Source organism: Phalangium opilio, unplaced genomic scaffold (genome assembly GCF_054372755.1).
Source record: "Phalangium opilio isolate 3A_F unplaced genomic scaffold, DU_Popi_V2 ptg000070l_1, whole genome shotgun sequence".
Classification (NCBI taxonomy): Eukaryota; Metazoa; Arthropoda; class Arachnida; order Opiliones; family Phalangiidae; genus Phalangium; species Phalangium opilio.
Window position 1 is genome coordinate 14,858,397 of NW_028324182.1, and position 13,254 is coordinate 14,871,650.

A 13,254-nucleotide genomic window follows, 5' to 3' on the forward strand; every position below is an offset into this window, starting at 1 on the left:
ATTGAATTCATCATGCCATAGTAAATTAAAAAGCTTTATAGCTTTTACGTATACCCGTATTCAAAGGATTAAAAGATATATGTTCCCCCCTAGGGTATTTGCGATAAGTCTGCCACAATTCAAGGGGGATGTATGTTCTTTGGGAAATCAATTTTGAATCAAAAATGTAACTTGTATCTCCATTTTGAAACTGTCCGGGTCACTGTTTTCCAGTTACGATTTGAATGTTTTAGGGATGACCCCTTAATTAAATGAGAAATCATTGTCTAAATCAGTTACTTAATTAAATTTAAGGGGCCATCCGTAAAATACTCTGGAAAATCTTAAATTGAAAACAGTGTCCCGGACAGTTTCAAAATAGAGATAGAAATTATACATTTTCGACTCAAAATTGATTTCCCGAAGAATAATATATCCCCCTTAATCTGTGGCAGACTTATCAAAAACACCCTGTATATAGTTTAGAAAAGTTTTCACACGCCTGAATTAGTTTACCGTATTTGGCTTTGAATATATACGGTACGGTTTTAAAATTTTAAATATTGCACGTGCCCAGGCTATGTTTACTCATTTAAATGCAATGTAAATTAGGCTCAACTTCCGTTCTCAATATATCCATTCTCCCCGCTTTTCTTCATTGCTTCTATAACGAAAAGCTTCTCTAAAAGTATACGGATCACCGGGATCAGTATTCAGTAGTAGATTAATAATAGAAGTTGTTTCGGAATTAAATTTTAATTCAGCGATTAAATATTTTAGAACGCGACTGATGATGTTAAAGCAAATCGCCTTCTTCCTCACGCGCCATACGCTGCATTCACAAATCACGTGACATTACTCTATCAATTTTTAAAGCGCGCCTAATTTCATTATTCAAAAACCAAGGCTTAACGAAATTTTCAAATTTATATTGTTGTATCGGATAAATACAGGTAATTGGAATAATTTTGCTCCAAATTTATCTTCGATGTCAATTTCTATGCGGTTTTTTGTGGGCCGGGTTTGAGTACAACCGTCACGCGTCATAATTCAGACGTATTTCTAACTATGATTTCATTGGTTGGAGCGATACAAGCTCGTATTATGATAATTTTAAGCTAATTTGTTTTCGTATGAACGAATTTTATTAAACAGAGCACTCGTTCGTATCTCACTCTATCGTTATTAGACTTTTAGATAAACTTTCGAGTATTATAGAGACTTAGCATTTTTACAGAGAATTTGGAAGGCTTCTCTATATAGAATACGTGCGTTCCCTGCATGCATACATCCCTTCATCCTATATCGTATACCGTTATAACACACCGTCCCTTCTTAAAAGTAAATTAACAATGAAATTATGAAATTAAAGCACCCTTATACAATCACTTGCATCTGTCCCTCAAAACGTCTTTATAACATCATTCTTATTTACTTTAGGTTAGATTAAATATATACCAAAGGGTGTTTGGGTCGCCCCGTTTCTCGATATATTATCTTGGGGAAGACATTATATAGCCTATTTTGATAAGTATAGGTTATAATACGCCAAGTAATGTACAGTAAACTGGAGGAACCGTTCTCCTCCTCCGTTGTTTGTGGGAGAGGGTTGCTGAGACGCAACGTGCAGGGATGGTGCATGGTGGATATTGAATCGAATTTGTGCGCGATATTAAACCTTAAAACGATCTATTAGACTCGATTAGGACCCAATTCGATTAGATATATCCATTATTATCTCCTTTGAAATATTTACCTACGCATTCCTAAGTTGTATTAACGTATAAACAAACATTAGTAATGCGCCTAAACTAGGAAATGTTGAAACGTAATTTAACAGTACAGTTTCAGATACAAACGTATGCCAACGTCTAGTACGTCGTAATTAATTTCTACTAATTGTTCGAATGATTTTGCAATTATTTTTAAGCAGTTTCTAGCTGCTATTCTCATTTCATTCCCTCTTCCCTCCTTTCCCTACTCGTTAAGTATCCCAAAGGATTTGAAAACGCGCTCTCTCGCTCTGAAGTTTCATCCAAGGCTTAGTTTTCACTAATGAGTTTGTCAACTAAAACCAATTAGTTCGGTCTACTTTCTAAGTAGAAATTTAAATTTTGTACGTGTGTTTTTATTTTTATTTTTTTCGTTTTTGTTAAAATCGTTTCTTAACTTTTAAGCCTTTAATTTAAGGAATTACACCAAACGTTTATTGATAAAAACAAAAAAGTATACTTTTTGAAGCTTCCTCACGCCTTGTAATATGAGAATAGTGTCGACCCCCTTCGCGTATGGGTACTTTCGAAACCGTAGCCAGGGAACACGAATGAATAGGCACCTACCTAAAGTAGCACAGATGCTAAAGCTCTAGCACGTTTGGATCGCCACCATATATTTCCTATAAACCATTGACCCCCCCCTAACCTCTTCTTTGATTGGTTAGTTCGTGTAGAGGTTGTGACTAGGGGATCGTACGTTTGCTTCTCATTTTACATGTGTAGGGCCTACCAAGTATATACTTTTTGTTTTTATCTATGGACTTTTGTCTGCACCAAGACTTAATCCTCAAAACTTTATTTTTCAGGTTACTTTCTTTGATCTACTCCCAACGGATTCCGTCTACCAAAGTACTAAAAGTAGGCCAATTTTTGTTCTTTTTAAGTCAAGAGTACGCCAGTAACTATGGTTACTTATGTTGCGGGTATTAAGTTTTCCCAATGGAGTATGCAGGGAATAGTTAACTTGTAATTACAAACTTCACCCCCGACAAAAGTCTGGCGAATAGTGGAACTTCGTAAATAACCCATAACCTCTACTTACTCACGGTACTTTCCTAACTTTTCTTACATTCAAACAATCCCCGCGTATACATAAGAAATTCTATTTGAAAAAGTATAAAGACGGCGAAAGTTCTCTTAAACAAAATAGGCTTACATCACACCATGAAACTTTTACCGTATATTTTTTCCCCCCAAAGAAAGTGGAAGAGTGCCAACCAATTCGTTTCAAATCCCTGTACATATACTTTGTGTCACCTTGAATTTTTACCACGTACAATGCTATTTCCTTATTATCTTTCTCGCAACAGCAAAGATATCTCGAGGAAGTCTAGCTTTGTACGTAGTAAAATTTCAAGTTAGTATCTACGCCCTGCACTTTTATGCATGTATAGTCGCTTAGAATCCATGAGTAAAGTAAAACTAGAACCACCAGAACTCTCCCCGCTCTCTCTCTTTTTTTCCCGTGTTAGTCGCGGAAATGAAGCTCTGGTCGCGGTGCCGAGTCTACCTTGGGAAATGCGATACGTTCGCCGAGCTATAACTTTCCCTCTAATCATTAGAAAAGGGAAAAGAAAGGGTATACGTAGGAAAAGGGGTACCGTACCCCGTTCCTTCTTCCATAAAACTTCATCGCCAATGCCCTTTGCAAGCTAGCGTTTCTAAGCCTTGGTCTACTCCTTAGAGAAATCATCTTACAGAACAGAGTGTAGCTGGCGCGCGCGCTTTTGGTTGGTGAATGAAGTCTCTTCCAAAGCTAAAGCCTTGCCGCCGAGTTAGCATCAGGGCAAGCAACAACCTTACTATACCGTCTCCTCCCTCTTTTCTCCATTTTCTCATTCTCCTCTTCCTTCATCTCTCTATCCAGCATCGCTTGATCCTCAGAGTACATTTGCGTAGTTAAAGTAAGCTAGGCCGCGGGAAGTAGACCCCGTGCCATCATTGACTTGGACCGGTTGGGTAATATCGCGGTCAATTTTATTTTTTTCACCCTTCATCTCGTCTATATGTCGCACCATATTGCGACAGCCTACCCCACCCTGTTCTTCTTTCTTATACCGACAGGAAACTAATAAACGTATCGTGTGTGTGTGTGGGATGTGTTAGCCTTTGCCTGGATTTTTTCCTGTGCAAGGGATTAGTTTTTTACTGTGGGATTTTTAGGTACGAGGTTGGGGGAGCCGTTGGTTAGGTTGCGCCTAATTGTTCTTGTAAAAGGCTTAATGACTTATTGGAGGCGGGATTGGTTGGTTGGGTGAGCGTGCATGCATGCTGTGTAAGTGTTTATGCTATCGAACAAACTACCCCGACCTGCATCCAGTGGGTTGGTTCTTTTGAAGTTCATTAGTTTTCCGTGTCGACGCGTATATATGTTTGTAAAAGTATATATTGTTTCAACTTAGTTGTAAGCCGCTTTAATATGCGGGTAATTATAAAATATTAAGCCTACAAGGTTGTAAATATATTTTTGTGGCATTGGGAATTATCTCCCAAAATGTTAAATATTATCATAAGTTTATAAGATATGTTCCATAAGTATGAATTTACCTAACTTCGTAATGACTTCGTAGAGACTTACAGCTCGAGCTAGTTCGAGAATTGACTACACTCGGTAAAATTGAAGTCCATCTTCTGGAATCTATGACGTTTCACCTACGTCACTTCATGACAAGCTCTGAGTAACTAGTGACATTATGTGTTTGAAAACTGCAAATGCTATAATTTGGAAAATTATCTTCGACTGTTGCTGCGGCTTTCCTGAAACGTTGAAATGTTCCCTCTGCCGAATGCCTTTATCTCCCGACTTTCATAACTGCTGGTTTTGGTACAGGACACTTTGGCTTCCCTTGAAAACGAACTCCGATTCTCCGTATCCCTGTTCGTCCCTTGTTTCTGAGCGCTCCACCATTCTCGTGACGCCATCTACTTCCTCGCTATGGAATCGTTCCTTCCTCATTTCATTGTGGAAGCTCGGTGCCTGAGGATTGCTTTCAGTCGGGCTCCGGAAGGCAGAACGCTCGAACCTGAGATCTATGCTGGCACCCGGTTGGTTTCGGAGAAGCGAGCGAGGAAAACGTCAAAGTTTGCTCCGTCGGGCATCTGGGAGGAGAGAAGCTGGCTCAAGCGAACTGTAAAATTAGGGATTTGAAGAGAAGGGATTTACTTACCTCTTCCCGCCGCGCTCCCTACCCGCGAGAGATAGAACCGGGGTTCTTCTCTAAAATGTAGATAGATTTAGACAGTTTTTGGTCGAGTATTATCTTCGCCTTAAGGACAACGACGTTATGGCATTGTATCCGATTTTGACTTGGACGTCTTTTCTCTTTGGAAGTTGTTTTCTGCTCATTCGTTGTACCGACGTTGGTTATCGCGGAGGTGAGATTCTTCAATTTAAATATAGCATAGCCATCTTTGCGTTACGTTCATTGATTTTGTATCGTCTTTTAAAAGACGTTCCGTCCCGCCTTTACTCCCTTTTATTAAATTTTTCTCTTTTTGAATTTGATTTACTTCGTCTTTGAGATCCCTTTTTCCTTGATTAAATCAGCTTTATTGATCCGAGTTTTTTCTTTTTTTTTTTTGTGTATGGGGCTTCTTCCCCCTCCTCTTTAATTTCTCGGCGACACCTTTGATTTCTCGACAAAGAATATATATAATCTGTTGCAGTCTTAGAACCATTCATTGATAGAATAGAAAAGTCATTATTGTTTTCATCGTAAAGTAACGATTGTCAGGTTGCAACGGTTGATCTTTTTAAATACGCTCGCCAGAGGGAGTTTAAAGGAAAATGAAAGGTACATGGGACTCTCTCTCTCCATCAGTCTAGAATGAGAATCTCAAAAAATCAATTGGCCAAACGCCCTCCAATCTCCGTTTAAATGTATACTTTCTTCCGTATCGTTTTTCATTGACGTTCTTTGGCATTGGTTTGTTTTTGCGTCCTGGCTCAGGCGATCGAGACAGATGCAATCGTACTGTCGATATCTACCATACGGTTTCTAGTCCCCCCGTGACTGAAAAGAACGTGGGACGTCCGGTACATTGCAGTTATCGAATCAGAGTTCGACCGGCTCGTGACGATTGGATCGTTTTCGTTCGATTTACGAAATTGAAATTGGGTGGCGCCGGAAGGAGGAATTGCGACGGCGGATTCTTGCAGATTGTCGATGGTTTCCGGGACAATAACCAAACCAATAAAGATTCCCCCGGTAAGAGCGACCTCGCCTAATTGATCCGGATTCTCCCTCCTCCATTTGCGTTTCCCAGTTAACCGAAATTCGTCATGGCGTTTACGTAGGATATTACTGCGGGGAGATTGATTCTCCTAAGACCTTCATTTCGGAAACTCCCTACGTTAAGATCGTTTTCCACGTCGAAAGTTACGACCACGATACTTATATGCAGTTTGACGCCAGCGTCGAACAACAACAAGAGGTACACGCGCGATACGGACAGTATCCGCATTTGTATCCTCATCGACGTGGCGTCCTTGTACCTGGTACTTACTGCGAAAGAAATTTTCAAGTAATTAAGTTCTTTGTTTGCTCAAGGTGACTTGATTATTCATCCCGATTCCTTCCCCTTTACCCAAAAAGGACTGCGCTCCAGGGCGATGTTTCGTTCAGTCACCTGGTTTCCCTGGTATTTATCCACGTAACCTTCACTGCCGTTATCGAGTGACTGTTCCTCAGGGATTGGCCGGTCTTGATTTGATTACGTTCGACGTGGACGGCTTACGTTGCGATAACCTATTGTTATGTTTTCCCCGATCCGTGACGAGGGACCCCAACGACTGCCCTTACGATTACGTTAGAGTTTATGATGGGTTGACCGAAGACAGCCCTGTCATCGTTACCCTTTGTGGCCGAGGACGGTTGAAGTCCAACGTCGTGGCTAGCGGACCTAGAATGCTGGTTGAATTTGTTACGTCCGCTACTGGACCTTTGCTCAATACTGGTTTTCATTTCAAAGCCGATAACATGCTCGATGTGGCGGAGTCCCAGCCACTGAGACTGCGTGAAGGGTAATTAGTAGTTGCTTATTTACAACTTAAAAAAATTCACGAAAAGGGTCAGTGTGGATAAGAATGTTTATTTCTGCCTTAAATTGGCAAAATCATTAATTTTTAAGTATCGATTGGTCCCGGTCGAGGACAGGTGGCGTTATTTAGTGTTTCCGTGCTGACCCTTCTTGCCTTAACCTTACCCTCGAACTATCAACTGAAAAGATATTGATTGGTTGTTGGTACGCGAACTAAAACAGATCTTGCGCCATCGAGCGACACTTACAAAGATCCGTTGGTGGTCCAACCGGAAGTGGGCCGGCTGGATCGGGGGGTCAACCCAGTTGGGTCTTTTCAAATCTCCGGTCATGGTACCCTGGAAATACAACTTGCTTTTATCGTTTCTTCGCTGGGGAAGATGAAATAATTCGATTGGAATTTCTCTGGTTTCGTATCGAAAGACCAACTACTTGCCGGGAATGGCTTAAAATTTACGACGGACACGACCCCGATCCTACCAAGATCTTGACCAAATTATGCGATAATAGTAGACCAAGAACCGATCCCCCACGTAACGTGTACGAAAGTACTGGAAACGTTCTATTAGTAAGATTCTTCAGTAGCATCGGATCTTTGGATGGGAGTTCCATAAGCTACGGGTTTGAGGTAGGCTTAGCCCTGCCATAAATGTATGACTTTGAAGCATCCTTGTTTAAAAAATATTTCAAGGTCAAATCCTTGAGTCTCTCGTCGCCTTCGGCCGTTTCGGTTCAAACCACGGAGCAATTATGTAGTAAAGTATTTTCCGCTTACGAATCACTCTCCGGAACCTTTACTTTCCCCATAAAACAAAGCAACAATTCGAGTCCTCCATCGTCGTCTTCAAACAATGGCGCCGGGATGATTCAACATCTAGTCAGACCTCATCCCGAAAACGGTGGGGCGTATTTTTGCAACGCCACTTTCAACGCCGCTTCTCTAACCCACGGGCGAGTATCTCTGACCATTTACGCCCCATTCACTAAAATGACCAATCGTTGCGATGATTGTCGAGAAACTGGAAACGTTTATCTCCAGGTTTGTGAAGCGTGTTGTACTTATCAAGTTTGGTATTATATTCTAAACATTGATATAGTTTACAATGGGTGATATTGAGGAGCGCTCTTGGTCTCGTTGTCTTTGTCAAATTGGTGACGCCACAAATAGGAACATGGTCTCGCTCGACTCCATCTCTAGCGTGACTCTACACGTTCCTCCTCATTCTGGAGGCGGTGATTCAGGGACTGCTTTTCCTAATGGCGGCGGAGTGGTACGGGGAAGTTACAACTTCTTCAGCGACTCACGTTGCGGACCCACGAGATTCGACTTGGGACTTCAAGGAGTTTTCTCCTTCCCTTTTCACAGCGTTAGTTTGCAAGGTCCGGGGTACTGTAACGACGAGCCTTGCTCCTTACATCACGGCACCGCGGCACAAGGGGGACCCTTACGTTGCGTATGGAAAGTACCAGTCTACCATGACATGGATTTGGCCTTCCGATTGGAGGATTTCCCAGACTCTCGTGACTGCGAGGAGTCCGAGCATTCTTTGAGAATAGGAAGGGCGTCGCTTTGCCCCTCGACCCCTAAAGGAAGGGTCGAGCATTTAATTCACAGGGACGATTTAGGGTCCGAGGTCACTATCGATTTTATGACCTCCGACTCTTCAGCGGTGAATTTTACTTTATGGTGGACATTGGTCAATATTTTGCCCGGTAGCCACGAATCTGATTCTTACGTTTCGTTGGACAAGGATTGCGAATTTCTTTGTCCAACATCGTTCGTTTGCTTAAAGAAGGAATTGGTGTGTAACGGGGTGGTCAATTGTCCAGGTGGGACAGCTTCGGACGAGGATAGGTCCGTATGCGCGTTCGGGGACGATTCTTTTAAACTTTACTGGTGGGTGATCGGCTTTGGTATTGGGCTTTGCGCCTGCGTCGTTTTGTGTATCACGTTTTCATTGTGTAAAAGATACCAAGCTGGTAGGAGAAGATTCAAATAATTATATTGCAATCTCTCTCGGCCAGAAGTTGAAAATATTGTCACAACTTTTAAATTTTCTATTTGTAAATAAATATTAATCGTACTCAAATTTCAACAGTAATTTAAATTTTATTTGATAAAATACATGTTATTTGTAAATTTCGCAATGTTTTTTAATGAAAGTGTGTTCTTATTTTACTCTATATTAATCTGGTGGAGGAAGTCGTACGGTTTTTTAGTTTTTTATTTCACTCGGAAAGAAAAAAATCTCACTTGAAACATTTTTATGAATTTTTTGGAATATTTAATCGCAGTTCAACTGGTTAATAACCAAAGTATAAGAGGTAAATCCATTTTTTTAAATAAGTTATTATATATTTTTGTTTTTAAAAATAATGAAAATATACCGGGGTAAGTACTTTCATTTAACTTTCTTCAAGTTGTTAAATTTCGAGACCTTTAAATGTGTTCGTAAGCCTGAAGAGACGATAGTAAGACGTAAAGAAACCATAGTCCAATCATAAAGCTACCGCAGGATTGCGCTACAATTTTTGGTCCTCCCAATTCGCCTTTTCCCGCGCAGGTCATGACCCTTCGGATCATTAATATGATTAAAGCAGCTAGGGCCACTCCCGTATAGACACCGACGCTGAATGCCAAATCGCCCGACGGTACAGCGAAAGGAATGCCCTGTTTTTTAATTGAGTAACATTAATTACTGGTTTCCATTACGTGTGAGTGGAATCTAGTGTCTCTTACCTTAAATTGCCAGTAAATAGCTGCCAAAACCCACGGTAATCCGAGTCCCAGGAAAACGTTAACCGAGTTACTTCCGGTGACGTTTCCAATGGCGTTGTCGGCGTATTTTTCTTGACAAGCCGCGGCTTTCGAAGCGAATAAGTCAGGAAGGGAAGTACCTAAAGCCACGAACGTGATGGCTGTGACCGAGTCTTTCAAACCGACTAAGCAACCAAAGATGGAAGCCAAGTCGCCCACAATAGCCGTGAGAATACCGATAGCACCCAAGGCGACGCAAAAAGTTAACCAGCCTCCCCATATAGAAGTCGGTGGGATTAGGGCGAAGATGACCTAGTTCATTTGACACATTAATTAATATCGTTAATTAACTTAACGAAGTAATATTAATATACATACCTTCCAGCCGAATGTGAAGAAATGCATGACGTAATCTCCTGTGCTGGCGTTTTCGATATCGCCTCCGTTGACGTTTAAGGCGTCTTTCAGTTGTCCCGCCCACGTGTCGGATTGGATTTTTAAGTTGTCAATGTTGACGTTTGTTAACGTGGCCATTCTTCCCAAGATGTTGTTGAATTCTTTTAAAAATTAAAAAACGTTGTAATTAGGGTGAAAGTACTTCAACGCGTAGTAGGGACTTTACCATCATCGTTGGTAATTGTAACCGTGGTCCTTTTAATTTGTCCGAGAACGGCTCCACCGGTTGTATCGAATAATTCCACTTCAAAATGTTCATCTTTTTCCGGCGTACAATCGTCGATAATCGGGACTTCGATATTCTTTTCGATTTCTCCGTGACTGAAGGTGATCTCACCCTCGCCTCCTTGATAATCCTCACCGGAAATGGCCGTTTTATCGATTGTTCTCCATTTGACCTTAATTTCTCCATCGGCTCCGTTCCTTCTCACAACCGGTATTAAGGCATTTCCTATTGTTTCCTTGACTAACATACCACGGCCTTTGAATTCCACTTGTCCAGGTTCTATTTTTATAAAACTTACATAAATATTTTTGGTTTTGAACTTTTACGTGCTCAGGAGGGGATTATGTACCATCGTCATTGAGGATGGTAACTTCCATGACGCATATGCGTCCTAAGGCGGCACTATGCGTGGTCTCATCACCGTCATCTTCAACGCTGAGTTTCAAGAAGAATGTTTCATCCGGTTCCCATTGGTTATCGTTAATAATTTCAACGTCAATAGTTTTATGAGTCTCATAGGGTTCAAAGGTGACTGTTTTCTTAACCGCCACGTAGTCTTCTCCAGCAGCGGCAGTTCCGTCTAACGTTTCCACTCTAAAATTGTATTAAATTATTATCGGGTACTTTCAGTACATCGTCTAGCTGCACAGACTTACTTGCAAATAGCTGTCTCCTCTAATTTTCCGTAACGTTTAATAGCAACTGGTACTTTTCCAACATTCTCCATGACGGCGCATGATGCGGCTTCGAATTCGACAACGGACACATCATTCCTTTCGTGTACAGCTACCGTCTTGAGGGGTGGGGCTTCGTCTCCGTCTTGGAGGGCGTCGTAAACCTCTTTCAACTGCATGCTCAAACGAGGCTTAGGTTTCCTTCCACCGGTTAGATCTCGAATAGCCCCGACTCTGTACCACATTCGACTGTGTCTCGTTTGGTCCACCATTCTTGCAGCTGCCAAACAAGCCGCGTCTTCGTCTGTCAAACCAGGGTGCTTGCGAACCTCCTTAATGAAACTAACCAGAGATCTTCTATCCAGTTTACCATTTGGAAAGTAAACTGGAGCTTTCTTGTCTAAGACACCGATAAAATAAAAGTTAGACAAAGGATAGGGCCTCAATTTGACATCGTATTCGCGAGGCGGTGGACACTTATCTAAATTTAACTACCGTTAAACGAGATATCAAATCATTGATTAAACGTGTCCAACACCGCCATTAGGGGAAAGACTAGTAGAGAAACCCGAACTACTTCAATCGAAAATATTTCTTTCATGAGCGACTCTTGTAATTATCTTTTAACGTGCACAGTTTTATGTAAACGTGCAAGTACATCGTAAAATATGTTTTTCTTGCGCTTACCAGGATTCTCCGGTATCGTAGGTAGATCCGAAACTCTCTCTAAAACAACAAGTTTATTCAAATAAACACTGCAACTTATGTATAACGAAAACCGTGCTTTGTAAAAACGTAACAATATAAGTAGCTTTTCGCTAGATAATTACTCTTTAAACGACTTGTACGAAACGATATTGTAAACAGCCGTATATGTTTAGGCACGTGACACGTTTGGTAAGTTTTAATAGTGTTGGTGTGAAAGATATTATCATTAGTGCTTCGATTTGCGTAGATTCAGGGTATCTCTTACTGCTTCCCAAGATCATGAAGGCGGTCCCCTGAGGTTTATTACCGTCCGTTCCTTGTAATTGAATCTGTTTTTGTTGCTTGACCTTTGACCTTCCCATGCAAAAATTAACATCGGCTAAGTACGCCAGGATAACCAATAACGGAAAGAACAGTAGAGTAATTAACGCCTCCCATAATTCAACAACGTTGGGACTGATTCCAACCAGAATAATCAATAACCAGATGTAAGCGAACACGGAGAAAAAGGCAGTGATTCCAAATACCTGTTATGTAAAAAGAGGCGAGATTAAGTACGCGATGTAGAAGCCATGTAAAAATAACGGAGTATGGCTTCGTCTTCAATGAATTAGGGTTATAGTAACAATAACAATAATAATTGTTATTCTTAAATTGTTAATTCCTAAATTAAGCCAATCCTAATCTTGTTAACCAATATAAAAATAGAAAGCTTCTCACGTTGAAAGCTCTAATCCGTCGGATTTCGGGGGCGGGAATAGCCATGACGCAAACGGCTGAGATAACCAGTAAATTGAAGGCCGCTGACCCCACGATAGTTCCGGGTCCCAAATCACCTGCCTTAAACCTATTAATTTGTACAAAAAGAAAATTATAACCCCCAATTAGGTAATGAGTTCAGTGTGGTAACTCGAGCGTTAATTAATATGGAAAGAACGGAATAACAAACTTACTCGTTTCCCACAATTTCAATTATGGAAAGTAAGATTTCGGGGGCGCTGGATCCTAATGCCATTAATGTTAAGTTGGCCACCGTGTCGTTCCATACTTTGACCTCGATAACCTCCGGTTGTGACTCGACCGATGTTGAGAGTGTGATTTTGCGCGTTTTACTGGTAATCTTTTCAATGGCACACATAAATATATCGGCGACTATCGCTACACCCAAAAAGCAGTATAGTAAACCGAATATGTATATAAATGCCCGAGCTTCGATACTCCATGTGTATTCGTTAATTATAGGTAGCAGTAACCCTTTATCCGAACACGTGTAATTGTACAATGTTCCCGCGCTTTTCGTCATCTTAAAATTAAAACTTTAAGAACCCGTCAACTTTTTCAATTCATTTATTCCGGAAACCAGAGTTCTAATCACGGAGACGGAATGAATTTCTCTGAAAAGAAATTAAGTTTCAATTATCTCATGAATATTGAAGGATTAAAATAAATCTTATTTTAGTTTTTATATTTTTAACTAATTATAAAAAACAACAAAAAACACTTAATGTTAAAGTTAATTAGTTTTGTTTCACTTTTTACATATTTTTTGTTACAACTGTCCCCCGTATCGGAGGATGATTAGGGGTTCATTAAAAATTGAACGCCCTCTCTTTCTTTCGTCATTGGGGCATACAGGTA

At 40.8% G+C, this 13,254-nt stretch overlaps 2 protein-coding genes across 3 annotated transcripts in view; one reads left to right on the top strand and one right to left on the bottom strand.

Moving 5' to 3' along the window:
• Nucleotides 1-8,884, top strand: part of LOC149661914 (uncharacterized) — a 205,479-nt gene extending 196,595 nt beyond the window's left edge. Inside the window, exons 6-13 of the mRNA XM_089843471.1 lie at nucleotides 2,561-2,612; nucleotides 2,686-5,129; nucleotides 5,705-5,962; nucleotides 6,052-6,278; nucleotides 6,350-6,777; nucleotides 7,017-7,422; nucleotides 7,486-7,833; nucleotides 7,892-8,884. Coding sequence (XP_089699597.1) covers nucleotides 5,039-5,129; nucleotides 5,705-5,962; nucleotides 6,052-6,278; nucleotides 6,350-6,777; nucleotides 7,017-7,422; nucleotides 7,486-7,833; nucleotides 7,892-8,794 — 2,661 coding nt within the window. The 5' untranslated portion in view covers nucleotides 2,561-2,612; nucleotides 2,686-5,038 and the 3' untranslated portion in view covers nucleotides 8,795-8,884. The remainder of the gene's footprint in view (nucleotides 1-2,560; nucleotides 2,613-2,685; nucleotides 5,130-5,704; nucleotides 5,963-6,051; nucleotides 6,279-6,349; nucleotides 6,778-7,016; nucleotides 7,423-7,485; nucleotides 7,834-7,891) is intronic.
• A 48-nt stretch (nucleotides 8,885-8,932) lies between these two features.
• LOC149661919 (sodium/calcium exchanger 2-like) lies at nucleotides 8,933-13,026 on the bottom strand. 2 transcript variants are annotated; one of them, XM_089843472.1, is made up of 9 exons: nucleotides 12,570-13,026; nucleotides 12,337-12,463; nucleotides 11,924-12,143; nucleotides 10,891-11,308; nucleotides 10,584-10,828; nucleotides 10,175-10,513; nucleotides 9,931-10,109; nucleotides 9,535-9,864; nucleotides 8,933-9,465 (listed from the first exon to the last, which is right to left on the bottom strand). In XM_089843472.1, the coding sequence occupies exons 1-9, from the start codon at nucleotides 12,917-12,919 to the stop codon at nucleotides 9,235-9,237; spliced, it is 2,439 nt and encodes an 812-aa protein (XP_089699598.1). In that variant the 5' UTR covers nucleotides 12,920-13,026; the 3' UTR covers nucleotides 8,933-9,234. The 2 variants fall into 2 exon arrangements, with proteins under 2 accessions (XP_089699598.1, XP_089699600.1); XM_089843474.1 differs by having other exon boundaries at nucleotides 11,882-12,143.
• Between the last annotated feature and the right edge of the window lie 228 nt (nucleotides 13,027-13,254).

Coding starts and splice junctions, on each gene's coding strand:
- LOC149661919 (XM_089843474.1), bottom strand. CDS start 12,919: ATGACGAAAAGCGCGGGAACATTGTACAATTACACGTGTTCGGATAAA. Junction 12,144..12,336: donor GACGGATTAGAGCTTTCAAC/GTGAGAAGCTTT, acceptor TTTACATAACAG/GTATTTGGAATCACTGCCTT. Junction 10,110..10,174: donor TACAATTACCAACGATGATG/GTAAAGTCCCTA, acceptor AATTTTTAAAAG/AATTCAACAACATCTTGGGA.